This window comes from Eumetopias jubatus, unplaced genomic scaffold, assembly GCF_037043125.1.
Source record: "Eumetopias jubatus isolate StellerSeaLion01/CBP00866 unplaced genomic scaffold, mEumJub1_p1.0 scaffold_2, whole genome shotgun sequence".
Taxonomy (NCBI): domain Eukaryota; kingdom Metazoa; phylum Chordata; class Mammalia; order Carnivora; family Otariidae; genus Eumetopias; species Eumetopias jubatus.
In genome coordinates, this window is record NW_028274808.1 from 167833870 (window position 1) to 167849573 (window position 15704).

The 15704-nt window shown below is 35.9% G+C and overlaps 1 protein-coding gene across 2 annotated transcripts in view; it reads right to left on the reverse strand.

The window, feature by feature from the left end:
- Positions 1–6198: 6198 nt before the first annotated feature.
- Positions 6199–15704, reverse strand: part of SLC30A9 (solute carrier family 30 member 9) — a 76608-nt gene continuing 67102 nt past the window's right edge. For both annotated transcript variants that reach the window (XM_028088639.2, XM_028088640.1), the window contains one exon: positions 6199–7634. In XM_028088639.2, the coding sequence (XP_027944440.1) occupies positions 7590–7634 (45 nt within the window). In that variant the 3' untranslated portion in view covers positions 6199–7589. The remainder of the gene's footprint in view (positions 7635–15704) is intronic.

Consider the following 15704-nt stretch of genomic DNA (forward strand, 5'->3'; position numbering starts at 1 on the left):
CTCTCCCCTCTCGTGCTGTTTCTCTCTCGCTCGCTCTCTAATAAATAAATAAAATCTTTAAAAAAATTTTTTTTGCCATACTGAAGCAACTTTATCTCCTTGGATTTTATTTCTAGAAGTGGAATGACAAGGTCAAAAGATATGAACATTTTCGACTCTTGGTACCTACAGATAGGTGGCCCCAACTCACACTCCCTTCAGCAGCGTATCAGCGTGCCAATCTTACAAACCTAGTTTTGCTGAAGATTATTATCAATCCAGTTAAATATTTGATAAGCACATTACGCTGAATTGCAATCATTTGCATGGGTTGCTGCTTGTCAGTTTCACCAGACTGTGAGCCAGAAGACCAAGTCTATGTCTTTTTTATCTTTATACTTCTACAGACTAGCATCATACATAAAACATTCACTTATTCAATAAATACTTCTCGAATGTCTGCTAGGTATCAGAGGTCATTTTAGTTTCTGGAGACATAGCTCTAGGGGATGCTACATTCTAGTGGGGAAACACAAAAAATAAAGGTAAAATTATAGGATGCCAGATAATAAATTCTATGGTCAAAAAACAAATCAGGGAAAAATTAGGGGAGTAGAGAGGAGGATGGAGGGGGTTTTCCCTATTTTATATAGAGCAGTGAGAAAAGGCCTCACTGATAACGTGGCATTTGAGCAGATACTTGAAGCAGCAACATGCTGTGCGGGGATGTGGCAGGAAGAGTAGTCCCAGCAGCGCAAGGGCCCACAAGAGTATACCTAGGATGTATGAAAAGCAGAAACCCCAGTCTGGCTGGGACAGTGAGCAGAGAACAGTAGAAAATGGGGTCAGAGAGATGGTTGGGAAATACCATGGAGGACTTGCAGGCCCGGTCAGGACTTTGTCTGTTACTCTGTATGCGATGAGTAGCCATTAGGGAGCCCTTGAGAAATGACACAATTGGACAGATTTTCAAAAAATCACAAGCTGCTGTGTAGAAATAGAATGTGTGGGCTAGGATTATGGGGAAACCAGGTAAGAGCTACTTTGGAAATTCAACTGATATGATGATGGCTGACATTAAAGTAATAGTTGAGATGATGAGAAATGGATTCTAAATGTATTTTGAAAGTAGAGTCAGTGGATCTTGCTAAGGTGTTGAATTGTCCATTGTATGAGAAATGCAGAAGAGCCAGACTTCAAGTCAAGATTTGGGCCAACTGAAAAAATGAAGATGCCATTTACTGAAAAGGAAAAAATTACAAGAGATTCTTTGAAGGCAAGGTGAAGAAATTGGGAGTTTTGATCCCAAGTTTTCATCTCTAAGGCCTTCAGATGATGAATAGTGTCATACCGATTTAGCTGTTTGCTGAGCTACCACGTTAAACTAATATTAACCCTCAGAATCACGTAAGTTATCAACCCCGGTAAGAATTTCTGATGATTCAAGAACACTTTTTTAGGGTTGACTTGTTCCCTAATGCTCAGAATGATTGTGCATTTGAATGAGAGATGAAGTCCAGTTCAAACGATTTTTAAAACGAGAAATTTACATATTCAAGGTAACACTAATGAGTTGTAGCCTTAAGTTACAGCCCAAGACCTAATTATACATCAATACATTTTTAAGAACTAAGCTAGAATTTCTTTCCCCTTCCTCCAACAACAAAAACTAGGTACTATAGATGGTCCCTGACTTAACGATGGTTCAACTTAGAATGTTTTGACTTTACGATGGTGCAAGAGAAATACACATTCAGTAGAAACCATACTTCAAAATTTGAAATTTGGTATTTTCTCCAAGCTAGCAATATGTGGTAGGACACCCTCTTGTGATGCTGGGCAGCAGCAGCGAGCCACAAATCCTAGTTAGCCATGCAGACACAAAAGTGAAGTGATATAATTAAACCATTCTGTACCCATACAACCTTTGTTTTTCACTTTCAGTATTCAAGAAGTACACGAGACATTCAACACTTAGTATAGTCTTTGAGTTAGATGATTTTGCCCAAATATAGGCTAATGTAAATGTCCTGGGCACATTTATGGTAGGTTAGGCTAAGCTGTGATGTTTGGTAGGTTAGGTGTATTAAGTGTTTTTTCAACTTAAGATTATTTCAACTTACAATGGGTTTATGGGGACATACATCATTGTAGGTTAAGAAAGATCTGTACTTTGTTGTACACTATAAAATACTCTCAAATATTAAAGAGATTAGAATTACTTTATTATATTAGCACTGTCTAAAAAGAACCGTGAAACGGAAATGTTCTATATCTACACTGTATAACATGGTAGCCACTAACCACGTTAGCTATTGAGCACATAAAAATGTGGCTAATGCAACTGGGGAACTGATTTTTCAATTTTACTTATTTACATGTTAATAGTCCCACATCACAAGTGGCTACCATATGGTAAAGCACAGCACTATACTGTTACATCCTCTTGATGTAACAATTTTCACTAAACACAAAACTCTGGAAATTGGCTGTGTACTTGTTAAATTATAAGAAGATTCCTTAATGTATTAGTATTTTCCCAGCTGTGTAGAACAGAGGAAATATATACTATAAACTTGTATGTGGGTGTGCATATATACACCAAATACGTGTAAGGATACATCCTAAGCTTGTAATACTAGTTTTCTCTGGGAGAAGAAAATGGGTAACTAGGGGTCACAGTTGGAAGAGAGAGTGTTCCCGATGTATCTGTTTGAACATGTAAGTGTTTAATTTTAGATCACATAAATGTTTCATCTACTCAAATACAACTTTAGGGTATTTTATAATTTTTTGATTAATGCTAACCTACACACCTTTCCCTAAATATTTTTCCTACATGGTTCAAATCAAAGACTAACAGTTGAACTAAGTATTATCTTCTGAGTATGTCTCTAAGGTGGTCTGTAAGTAATACTTGAAAATAAATCTTAGAAGTGACAGCCAATTCCTCAGCTTCTACAAAACATCAATGTCCCACCCCAACCCCACCTCACCAATCCCCCTGTTTCAAGCAGTCTAAATTAGATGTGGCTTGGTGTTCTGACTACTGAATATTAACTCACTGGCTTATTTTACAATAAAATGATTATTTTGCTTCCACTTTCTGTTAAGTGCTACCCTTTTGGGGCTCTTGTACTCAGCAGAGTGACTTGTAGAGAGCCAAATTTATCTGAGTTCAAATTTGGACTCTGCCCTTTACCAGCTGCATATCCTCAGACATTATAGATCTACTGTATAGATCTACTCAGTTCCCTCATCTGCAAAAAAAGTAAATAATAATCTTTACTCCACTGGCTCTTTGCAAGGATTAAATGGGCGAATATATGTAAAATGGTACCTGACATAAAAAATTCAAATTATCCTATTGATAGCTATCATAATACCAATAGGTATGTTTTAAGTCTATTTTAAAGCCTCTACAAGCCCTTAAAGATACAGATACAATTCTGTATTTTGCTATGCAAATTCTAAACAATTGTGCTTCTATTTTCATTTTTTTAAAGATTTTATTTATTTATTTGACACAGAGAGTGAGCACAAGCAGGGGGAGCAGCAGAGGAAAAGGGAGAAGCAGGCTCCCCACTGAGCAGGGACTCTGATATTGGGCTCAGTCCCAGGACCCTGAAATCATGACCTAAGCCGAAGGCAGATGCTTAACTTGACTGAGCCAGCCAGGCACCCCTGTGCTTCTATTTTCAATAAATTTGTTTTGGGGAAGGGAACTATGTGCTCTCAAAGTACCAAATTACTTTCAGTAATTACTTTGGTTTAGTTTCTTGTAAAAAAGAAAATACAGTGGGAATTCCTATATTAGCATTAGTAGAGAATTCAACGTGGGCGCCAGTGCAGGCTAGCTCTAGGTTGCACCTTTTAGTGTTCTTGTGTTTTGTATTTTTTTCTCTGAATATGCTATATAGACACATCTCAGAAGAAATAACCTAATTAACATGTTTAAACAATCTAGTTTTGTCAAAATGTAATAATATATACCAATAAGGGATGTAACATTTTGGGTTCGTGCTTTTACAAAATACGTGATATCCTAATGGTATGTTAATAACAGTTCTCTTTATCCTGAAAACTGATTATAAAATGATTAAGAGTTGTTATATTTTGGTTTTGTAAAACCAGGAAACTTACCAACTAACAAGCATACTCAACGAATAATAAATTCTGTTAAAAAATACAGGCACTTTTAAGGTAAAATATATCAATCTACAGTTTACAATTATTAGTAGATGAGGTAAAGGAGGATTTAAGTTGATGAAACATTTATTTATCAGGAGGAAAAAAAAAACCCAAAACTAGTAAGTGAACTGCTCTTACTTACATATGACATTTGTTAAGGAAAAACCATCCTGAGGGACCAGGACCATCTTAATCTGCCAGCACATCAGACAGATGAAATACAATATAATAGAAACAAAAATTTTCTTTTCCATAAAACCAAAGTCTAGGGATGCTAGTAAACTTAATGGAAATATAAAAGCTGCCAGACCAATCTGCTACACAAATGCCTTCCAAATTTCCATTTCAGACACAGGGATGAGGGATTTAGGGGAGACAATCTTTGAATCAACATTTTACCTTCAATTCTTTGCTTCACTGACTTCTGACAGTTTGGCAAATTGGGGGTCATCACATTTAAAAGAAATGCCAAAGCTTGACAAATGCAATCTAAAAAAGATAGTATAAATTCTAAATGCCTGTGCAATTTTCAGTAGTTCCCAGCATTCTACCTCAAAGTTCTCAGATTTAAAACTTAAGTCATTTCCTTTAGACGGTATAATTTTAGCAAAAAGCATTTTCCAAATTATGGGATAATTAAGGTAACACTAAAATCATATACCCAAAATTCAAGTCTTACATCATTTTGTTATTCTGGATTATTTGGTGTGTGGGTAGGAGGATGTATGCAAAGATTAACTTTTCCAGTATAATCCTATCTCAGTTTCTTTAGTACATGTTCAGGAATCTCCCTCTTTGGAAGTGGATATTTTTAGCCACCAAGACGGTCCACTTAAAAATAGGTCTCCATCCCTTATCCTCCCAACTGCCATAGTCTAATTAATAATGTGCCACCTTCCACAGTTTGGGGCCTACTACTTACAGCTGATTGGAGATCCATTCCCAGCCAGGGCTGAAAACAGGCATATTCACCTTTGAGTACCTGAGGTCAGCTTAGTACAAGTAGGAGTCATGGGCCCTTGATTGCCCTTCTCACTGTCCAACCTTATTTTTGCAATTATTCTATCACAGAAGCTATTCCCCTTGAAAATATAAGATTTATATGCTTACATGTTCAAATGCTATGCATCATCAGATCAAGACTTAAAAGTCAGAAGCATTAATTTGGAAAAACGCAAAAACAAGAAACCTAAACTAGATATTCTCTCATTTTTTAAAAAAAGAGGCCCAAATTCTCTGGTTGTAGAATTTAAACTGGACTCTAGTTTAAAAGGAGAAAACAAACAGAGCAGTGATAGCATACATTTCCTGATTCCACAGAAATACTCAAATTCTTAGATAGTGCCGTATGTCTTTATGTCAAATTTTGTTAAACTTTACAACATCAGTGAACAGAAAGGGAAAGACAGAAACATAAGCCTTCTATTATTATTTAAGAATAGGCATGACCTCAATCAAAATCAGATTAGAAAACTGAAAGAAGTATCAGGAATTGGTTTCTTTTAGGGAATTCTTAAAAAATCTACCATTTAGAATAACTTGTACACACCAACTTTGACATTTTTTTCTAAATGAGTTAATTACTCTCGTGTAGCTATGTGAAATTTTTCAGAGTAATTTTCCTGGGAGGAAACTGGATATAATTTGGTACCTTCCCATTTGACAGTGACACTAACAAATGGCAAGTGGGAATGGGAAGGAAGATGACATTAGAAGTATAGAGTGAAGTATGAGTCAAAAACAGTTAAAAAAAAAAAAAAGGAGGGGTAAAGAATTTGAAACCATAAGAAGAGAATCAAATTGTGTGTGTGTGTCTGTGTGTGTGTGTGTATATATATATATGTGTGTATATATATATATATATATATATACATAACAATTTTGTATCTTCAAAAAATAAAACTGGAATGTTATTTCACTTAAAATGTACAACATGCAAAATGCTAATGGTAAAAAAAATGTACACCGATACAAATTTTCATAATTTTCCAATAAATGACATTTCTGGATCAAAAAATTACCATTACAAACCCTTTAATCAAATGTTTATTTTTTGTTTCCAGCATTACAATTTGCTGTGATTCATAAACTTGAACCTAAGTAAGTTTTTAGACACTGACCTCATAGAATTAGTTAGGTCCTTAGGTCAAACACTCACTTATCAAGCAAAGAAATCACCCAGCCACCGCTCTTGCCTGGACAACACTCACTGCTACCTGAACAATGTAAAGTGCATAGGAGTTGTTTTGATGAATGGAGACACAGCTGTGTTTTGCACTAAATTTTCTATTACTGAATTGTATGTTTTTTCACCCGGATACCTTACGATCATTAGAGAAAACTACTTACTTACATAATGTTTTAGCCATATAGTATGTTAAATGTCCATTTATAACTGCAAGAAACTCACATTACAGACACACTATTGACTATATGATACAAAATCGGGGCCACAAGTTTCCGCATAAGAAGAGATTTACTTCTCTTTCTCTTAAAGCAAGAAATACCCCACAGTTCAGATTTACATGAGTAGTGCCTTTTTAAATAAATTAAAAATGCTGTCCAGTCTGTAAAATTATAAATATTTCTACTCATTTTACAGAATGTTAAAATGCTTATAAATGCATTACCTCCTAGTAAATACACATTATGGCACCGAAGCCAGTTAAAAAACAAAAACAAAAACAAAACAAACAGCCATCAAACTGGCCTATGGAAACATCTAGGGTTTATTTTGTATCTCCTCCACTGGAAAAATTAAACTAAATAAAGAAAAAAGGCTAAGGAGAGATAAAAATTTTACAAAATGGCAACTACTATAACCTAAAAGAGTGGACTGACATGTCTTCCTTCAATTCAGTAACTAAGCCATTTCTGGAATGAACATTTATGGATTAACTAGGTTAGGAGAGTGTTCCTCTTAGTGCTCAGGGCAGAATTATGTAGAAATAATTTCCACATTCTATAAGAAAAAAAACAGAGTGACTGTTTAAAAACCAAGATTTAGCCAAAATGTTCAAGATTGGCAGGTTCTGATGGAGTGAAATCTTCAGTGGTCAAAATCATAATCCTCCCATGGATGCTGCTTATTCTTACCAATGTGAAGAAAGGAAACATGATTGCAAGGTACAATACACCCTGACAGGGTAAAATGAAAAATTATGAACAATTCAAATAACTAAAATGTTCCCTGCTGAAACATAAAAACATGATTTCCAAATTGATTCAACTAGTAATGTCTCTTAGAAGTATGAAGTAGTATTAGTTCTGTAGACTGCTGAATTGCCCTTCACATTAAATATTTCCTCCATCTTAAAAAAAAAACAGCTTCTGAATGGCATGGGCTCCTTTGGTGTGGGAGAGCAGGCTCGCCGAACTTGAGTCCAAGGCTCCCTCCAAGGTGATTCATTCCATCAAATCTATAGTATCTCCAAATCTACATGTCGAACTTCAGGATTTCGTTTCTGAAACAAAAAATCACCACCACATTATTCATAGCAAAACAGAATTTTGTTTCCTTTTATTCCTTTAGATCACTAAAGCCACTGAAAACATATGGTCAAATGATTTCATGGTGGCATATTAGCAAGATAAAAATCAATAGAGGAATATTATACACTATAAACAATAGGGTAGGTAGCCCTACCTCCCTGAGTTTGTTCATATGTTCATTAATACATTAATGTATTAAGAATCTCATATGGGGGCGCCTGGGTGGCTCAGTTGTTAAGTGTCTGCATTTGGCTCGGGTCATGATCCCAGGGTCCTGGGATCAAGCCCTTCATCGGGCTCCCTATTTGGTGGGAGGCCTGCTTCTCCCTCTCCCACTCCCCCTTCTTGTGTTCCTGCTCTCCCTATCTCTCTCTCTCTCTAAGAAATAAATAAAAAATCTTAAAAAAAAAAAAAAAAGAATCTCATATGTGCCAAACATTGCAAAGCTTTGGAAATATACTAATTTGTGGTAAAAAGAAAATCACTGGAAGACAATAATATTAAGAAATGAACTGCTATTCACTTATTTTATATATGTTAGCAACAACCCATACAGTTTTGGGCCAGGCACTGTGCTAGAAAGTAGAGCTATGATTATTAAATAAGATAGTTCCTGACCTTGAGGGACTCAGTTTAGCCAGGCAGCCAAGTATATCAATAACCATCTATGAGTTAGTGCAATTAATATTTAGGAGCAGTTACTCTTGTGTCAAGTACTGTGCTAAGTAAGGGGCTTCACATGCATGTGTATGTTTTAAAATCCTCTAATAACTCAATCATTTCTATTTTACATATGGAAAAACTGAAGTCTGAGGAAATTAACTAGCCTGCCCAAAGTTACATAGCTAGAAGGGATGAAGCCAGGATTAATTCCAGACCCCAAGCTCCTAACCATTACAATGACTATAATGCTAACTCTAGGAACAAAAATGTCAGATCTATTACTTTAACTCATGAGACCAGCAAGACTTCACCAAGGATATAGTATCTAAACAAGGCTTAAAAAGTAGTGAGTTTTCCAGGGAGAGGATGAAGAGGACCTAGACAGAACAGCCTGAACAAAGTTAGGGAGCCCAAGAAGTATGCAGTGTTAGTACGGTATAGTTAGTCACAGAAGCTGCAAAAAGGGCAGGATTAGTAAGGAGGCTGGAAAGGCAGGCAGAAACCAAGTTGTGAAAAACTGTAAATGCTAGCTCAAGGAACTTCAATTCAATCATGACAGAAAATATCTTTATTACATGCCCACTCTGTGCCAGGCACTGAAGTATACAACAACGGACGGGAAACAGTACTTGTCTTCGATGAACTCTTGTCTAGGGAGGAAATGCAGGTAGGTAAGCAGGCAATTGTAATAGTCTGCTACTTAAAGAGCAAGGTAAAAAAAATAAAGAGCAAAGTAAAAGGTCTCGGGATTTTATGAGTACAAAAAGGAAGGACACCTAATTCAATCTGTGGAGTAATTAAAAATGTAATAAGATGTAACATAATGACACCGTGAAAATGGAGGGCAGAGAGAACATATAAAACTATGTAACTAATCTCCATCTATCAAAGAGGAAATTTTTTTTTTAAAGATTTTATTTATTTATTTGACAGAGAGAGACACAGTGAGAGCAGGAAGAGAAGCAGGGGGAGTGGGAGAGGGAGAAGCAGGCTTCCCGCCAAGCAGGGAGCCCGATGCAGGGCTCGATCCCAGGACTCTGGGATCACGACCTGAGCCGAAGGCAGACGCTTAACGACTGAGCCACCCAGGTGCCCCAGGAAATAATGTTTAAATTAGGAGAAGGAGTTTAAGACTTTCATATAGGAATATGGTAGTAAATATAAAAGAAATACTAAAAATGGGTTATCTCTGAGCAGAAAGATTGAGGATGGTGAGGGAGGTGATACTTACTCCTGTTTATAAGCTTTTCAGTTGTTTGACTTTATAAACTTTGTGTGTTATTTGATAAAAAAATTATAAAAATAGGGATGCCTGACTGGCTCAGTCGGAAGAGCGTGTGACTCTTGATCTCGGGGTCATGAGTTCGAGCCCCACTTTGGATGGAGAGATTACGTAAATAAATAAATATTAAATAAATGGACAAACAAATCAACATGGGAGAAAAAAAACTCTTCTAAGGGATTCTAATAATCAGTTAGGATTAATAATTCTTAACTTAAAAAATAACATCCTAGGAACATCCTCATATTAAAGGAATTCGCTTATCAAGACAAAAATCTGATGTAATTCTGGAGTTTAGCTCCAGCTGGAGCATTCTACTGAGTGTGCACTGAGATTTTTCTTATAACTAGTTTTGTTCAAGTATACCTGGGGGTTCTTTCCTCTTGGATCCTAATGCAAGAATGGCCAGGGGACCCCCAAACATGGGGGTACACTTTTGTTCTCAATGTTCTCTTTACCTTAAACTATTTGCTCTATCTAGAATTCCTTAAATTCAATACAGAATAAAAAAAGATTTCTTCAAACAGAAATGAAACTGAATTTTATTTTCCCTTTCCAATCCTCCCTAACCCATCCCAATATGACTTTAAAAAGTTTAGTTATTAATGGAAAATTTGAAATTATTCTAAAAAAACACTATATAACAAATGTGTACCAATTAAAAATTTAATCTCAAGAAAAAGAAAGTAAAAAGTTGATGTACTCGGTTTTAAAATCAAGTTTTTAGAGAGAAAACTATCAAATTCCTAAAATGTAATGCACCAAATACAAAGAAACACTGTATTAGCTGAATGAATGAATAAAAAAACAGGATTAATATCCTTAAATTTTAATGTTTAGTGCCTAACAAGAGATCACGTGCATAGCAGAAACTGAATAAATATTGTTAAATAGAAATGAAAATCAGTAAGTGGTATTCAACTTATAATTTTCAGTTGTTTGCTCAATACTTATTTTTTTTAAAAAAGATTTATTTATTTATTTGAGAGAGAGAGAGAAAGGGCACTAGCAGGAGGGGCACAGGGAGAAGGAAGAAAACCTCAAGCAGATTCCATGTCAAGCGCAAAGTTTGATGTGGGGCTAGATCCCATGACCCCAATATCATGATCTGAGCCGCCAAGAGTCGGACGCCCAACTGACTGTGCCACCCAGGCGCTCCTCAACAAATACTTACTGATTTATTATGTCCTAGGCACTATCCAGCTCGAACATTTTATATACCACAAATTTATTCCAAAACTCACTATGGAGAGATAAAAACCACATTGTGTAATTTATTTTGCAATGCTGCAGACTCAAGAAAATGCTATAGGAGCATACAATTAGAGAAGCACAAGACGGACTAAAGAGCAGAACATTTAAATGGAATACTACTTATTAGGAATTTGCAAATACTATGGCATCTTCCCACTGAATTAATTCCCAATAAAATTATTGCCTCCCAAACACAAAAAAACAAAAAAACTTCATGGAAGGATAGGAGAAGGGTCTATCCACAGATTGAAATATAGAGGTAGAACAAAAAAAAATTTTCATTAGCAGTTCAAAGAAGTTAAAAATAACAACAAAATATATTTCACATTTATAATACGGGACTTTATAAAGTAGCTTCTATTATTTTTCATGTTTTTACATAGAACTATCCAAGCTATAGATTTTATGCCAAAAATACCATCTATTCTAATAATTAGCTCAATGGCATTACTCAACAGAGATGGCTATACTGCTAAATTTTATCACTGAGTGTGATCTTCCAAAATAAGTCAAAAATTATTAAATTTAAACTTAGAAGGCAACATGCTTAGATACTAAAAAGAAGGGAATATGCTAAAGTTTTAGTTTTCAAAAGAAAATCAGCTGATTTTCATAACAAGAAACAAGAATTACATTCATGCACTCTCTTGGTTTGGTGCCTCAATTATGAAGAACTTTCCTTTAAGATAAATTATACCTTATCAACTTAGAGAGGTTTTTTAACATGAAAGTATGGGTTAAACTTTGTTTCTTGGCTTGAAAGACTTATAATTCAAAATCACGTATGAATTAGTTCAGTCTATTAAAGATTTAATAGCTTGTAATTAAAGCACAAAGTTAGCTAAACAAAAACAATAAATTTATCTGACTGTGGTAAGAGTAAATATAAGTTAAGAATGACCAATTTGTTAACTTAAATCTGGCTTCTGACTTATTGTTTCTATTAAAGAGTAAAGCTAAAATAAAGATTTAGTCTAAAAGTCCATTATTTGGAGGCGCCTGGGTGGCTCAGGGATCGAGCCCTGCATCAGGCTCCCTGCTCAGCAGGAGGCCTGCTTCTCCCTCTCCCACTCCCCCTGCTTGTGTTCCTTCTCTCACTGTGTCTCTCTCTGTCAAATAAATAAATAAAATCTTAAAAATAAATAAATAAAAATAAAAGTCCATTATTTTATCCACGTCAGGGAAATAAAAACAAACAGAATGGAAAAGCAAAGTTTATTTATTCTCAGGTCACCCTGCACAAAAATAATCATCTTGTATTATATTTAGAAGAGTGATTTTTTTTCAAAGTGTGGTCCAAAGATCCTGAAACCTTTTCTTTCTTTAAAAGATTTTATTTATTTATTTATTTATTTATTTGAGAGAGGCCTTTCGCACATTTGTGTGTGAGTGTCTGTGAGAACGTGCACGAGCAGGGGGAGGGGCAGAGGGAGAGGAAGAAAGACTCTCAAACTGACTCCATGCTGAGTACAGAGCCTGGATGCTGATGCGGATGCCAGGCTCAATCTCACCACCCTGAGCAGAAATCAAGAGTTGGTCACTTAACCAACTGAGCCACCCAGGCGCCCCCTGAAACCTTTTCAAGGGGGATTCCAAGGTCAACACTATTTTCATAACAACACTAATGTCATTTGCCTTCACACTATGCTGGTATATTTCCTCTGATGACATATAAAAGCAATGGTAGATAAAACTGATGGCATCTTTGCACAATTCAAGGCAACTGACACGGAACTATACTGATAGTCACTGTGTTCCTTTATTGTCAGACACGTAATTTTTTTTTTTAAAAAGCCAGTTTCACCTTAAAATGTCCTTCATGATCAGGGCACCTGGGTGGCTCAGTCGGTTAAGTATCTGACTCTTGATTTGGGTTCAGGTCATGATCTCAGGGTCCTGGGATTGAGCCCCCAGTCGGGCTCCACACTCAGTGCGGAGTCGGCTTGGGATTCTCTCTCCCCCTCTCCTTTTGCCCCTCCACCCACTCACGTTCTCTTTCTTTCTAAAAGAAATAAAATCTAAAAAACAAAATGTCCTTAATGAAAAAATAAAGAAAAGAAAAGAAAATGTCCTTCATGAAGGACATTGGTTTATTAAACCTCAACCCTTGAGTACACTTTTTAAAATATTCTGTGAAGGGGTGCCTGGGTGGCTCAGTCGGTTGAGCCACCAACTTGGTTGCAGCCTGGGTGGTGAGGCTCAGGTGGTGAGTCTGGGGTTGAGGGATCCGCCTTCAGCAGGCTCTGCACTCAGCAGAGCCTGCTTGAGATTCTTTCCCTCTCCCTCCCCTTCTGCTCCTCCCCCCACTTGCACTCATTCATGTGCTCTCTAATAAATAAATAAATACAGTCTTTAAAAAATAAAATATTCTGTGACAACATGGGAAGTATTTCCAAAGCCCTTCTGCTTCTGAGGTCTGATGTCACAAGGAAAAGCACCTGTGTGATTGCTTGAATTATGGGTTGACTCAGATGCTTTTTTATCTAAACACCATTTAGGGGCTCCTGGCTGGTTTAGTTGGTAGTGTCTTGGTGCTACCAAAAAAAGTGAGCTTATCTAAATCCCAGTTTTACTTGAAAGAAAAACTAACAAACTATGGTTATTTAAATATGGTATTTGGCAGGGATCTTCTTAAAAAATAAACAAAATAAATCTGTTACTTCAAGTAAAACAGTAATATTTGTTGCTAATGGTAAAATGCAAGGTTTCAAATGAAAATCAGAATGCTGAAAAATTTTTATCTACCACCATGACCTTGACAGCTTCCTAATACTTAGAAATGTATCACCATTTGAAAGACATGCATAAATCCAGTGAATTAGTATTTTCCAAATGGCCAATTCGTAACATTCCAGAATCATGCATGGGTTAAAAGATCCATTCAAAGTACAAAGATAGACTAATGGATTTTAAAGTAATAGTGTATAGCAGATAATTAATCATACCTAGAGAGAGGTCCGGCCTTGGCCCTTGGCTATGGGAGGTGATCTCTAGGCCCTTGCAATGTCCTGGTTGATAATTTTGTCTTTATCTTTGGCCATACAGTATATGCTATATATCCACAAGGGAATGGAGACTAAGAGTGTGGGCTTTTCCCTGGAGCGGCTAGAGATGAAAGGTTGACCACTCATGCAGTCAACCATGGAGCCCCAGTAAAATCTCTGGACACCAAGGCGTCAGTTAAGCTTCCCTGGCTGGCAATACTCTGAGCAAACTGTGACATCATTGCCAGAAAATAACAGTGCCCATGACTCCATGGGGAGAGGACAACTGGAACTCTGTCCTATGCATCTCTTCCCTTGGCTAGTTTTAATCTGTATCCTTTCACTGTAATAAATCATAACCATGAGTATAAAAGCATTCAGTGGGGGCGCCTGGGTGGTGCAGTCAGTTAAGCACCGACTCTTGGTTTCAGCTCAGGTCATGACCTGAGGATCTTGAGACGAAGCCTCGAATTGGGCTCCACACTCAGTGTAGAGTCTGCTTGGGATTCTTTCTCCCTCTCCTGCTCATGTTCTCTCTCTCTCTCAAATAATCTTTAAAAAAATAAACAAATAAAAGCATTCAGTGAGTTTTGTGAGTCCTTTCTGTGATTATCAAACCTGAGGGTGATATGAAGAACCCCTTGAAATTTGCAACTGGTGTCAGAAATGAGGGTGATCTTGTGGACTATGCCCCCTAACTTCACAAACAGTATGTGAAAAGTTCTCTGATATAGTTTCAGGTTCCACATTGCAACTAAGCTTTAAGAGGCTACCAGTTGTCAGGTATTGGTGTAATATCCAAAAAGAGTATCACAATTATCTGAAAACGCTGTTAAGAATACTCTTAAAGATTCCTCCCTTTTCCCTTTTCTTCATATTCTTCAACCAAAACAATATATGTCAACAGAATGAATGCAGAAACAGATAAGAGAATCGAGCTTAGATTTTTTAAAAAATGTGAAACAATGCTACTCCTTTCACTATTTTTTTCATTTTGGAAAATGTAGTTACTTTTCATTAAAATGTTATTTATATTAACATGTAATAGTTTATTATAGTTTTTAAATGAATATTTTTAGAACTCTTTTTTAATTTATGATTCAGTAGGTATCAATATTAATTCAAATAAATAAAAGCTCTTTGGGTCCTGAATAATTTTTAAGAATATAAAGAACTTAAGACAAAAATATTTGAGAACAGCTCATCTACAAACTTAAAAATCATGTTGTGAACTATAATATTAACATAAACAAAATCATATTATTTGAAGTGCTTCTATTACTCTGGTACCTAGAGTCTAAAAGAAAAAAATAGTAAGGGATAGAAATGCTTCCCTTCAATTTTTGTTATTTCCCTTCAATTTTTAACAAAACTAAAGAATGATCAACATCAGCTGAAGAAAATGCATTGCCTTCAACAAGATATTTATGTTAAAGATCATTTATAAGTTTTATTTATTGCAATAACTTGAACTCAAGAGTCAATAAATGACAATTTGAGAACACTGAGATTTTTAAAGATAGTAATATTTCAGTAAAAAAACCAACAGGTTGTAATGATCTCCAACTCAAACAGAAGCAACAAAAAGAAAATATAAAATAATGATGGAGTAAAAGGAAGATGTGTGTATGTTCAAGGTCACATTCTGTTTTTTCAAACTTTTGAAGAGAATCTAGTTTCCCTTTCACCTTTCTCTAGAAACTTTTAAAATGCTTTTTATTTCAAAACAAAAAACCTTTAGCTACTTTAGAAACTAAGCAAGCACTACAGAATAGTGGTTGAAAGTACAGAATTTGGAAGTGACCAACAAAGGTTCAAATCCCAATCCCCTACTTCCTTGAGTAAATTGCCCAACTTCT